Raw genomic sequence first — 647 nt, forward strand, 5'->3', positions numbered from 1 at the left:
ATCCCCACTGAGCTCCATACCAAGGGAGAGCCACAGGGCCATGCTCAGCCATGATCCCCAGACCTGCGAACTCTGGACTGGTGGTTGGGGGGCTGATGGCTGACAGGACAAACCCTCAGTGCAGACCCTGTCCTCCCCTCTGCTCCCTGCCCTGCTTCCTGCCTCAGTTTTCCCTATGTTTGCTGTCCCCTCACCCCTGGCTTCCCTGCGCACCAGAGTACAGGCTGCCTGGTGCTCTACTGGTGCCATGCTTGGCACCAGGCTGCGTGGGTACTGGCCCCATCTCCCTCACTCCCCTTGGCACTCTGTTCCCCCAGACCTCCAACACGCTGTCCTGGGCCCTGTACCACCTCTCCCGGGACCTGAGCATCCAGGAGACCCTGTACCAGGAGCTGAAAGCCGTTGTGCCTCCTGACCGTTTTCCTGGTGCTGAAGATATCCCCAAGATGCCGATGCTTCGGGCCATTATCAAGGAGACACTGAGGTACAGCCCAGCCTTGCCCCTGTCCCATGGTCCTGGTCACCAGCCCCTTCTACCCTGCATGAGGGGAGGCACCAGCCAGGCATGGTACAGGGCTGGGTTTCAGTCCCTTGGGGCCGCTTTCATCCACCTCCTCCCTGGGGAGCAGGATTGAGCCACTGAGCAG

General features: G+C 61.5%; 1 protein-coding gene across 1 annotated transcript in view; it reads left to right on the forward strand.

The window, feature by feature from the left end:
* LOC104404639 (sterol 26-hydroxylase, mitochondrial) overlaps window positions 1-647 on the forward strand; it is a gene marked incomplete at both ends in the record, with an annotated part of 3,088 nt that overhangs the window by 1,232 nt on the left and 1,209 nt on the right. Inside the window, one exon of the mRNA XM_010013117.1 lies at window positions 310-484. Within this exon, the coding sequence (XP_010011419.1) occupies window positions 310-484 (175 nt within the window). The remainder of the gene's footprint in view (window positions 1-309; window positions 485-647) is intronic.

Source organism: Nestor notabilis, unplaced genomic scaffold (assembly GCF_000696875.1).
Source record: "Nestor notabilis isolate BGI_N333 unplaced genomic scaffold, ASM69687v1 scaffold27590, whole genome shotgun sequence".
Classification (NCBI taxonomy): domain Eukaryota; kingdom Metazoa; phylum Chordata; class Aves; order Psittaciformes; family Psittacidae; genus Nestor; species Nestor notabilis.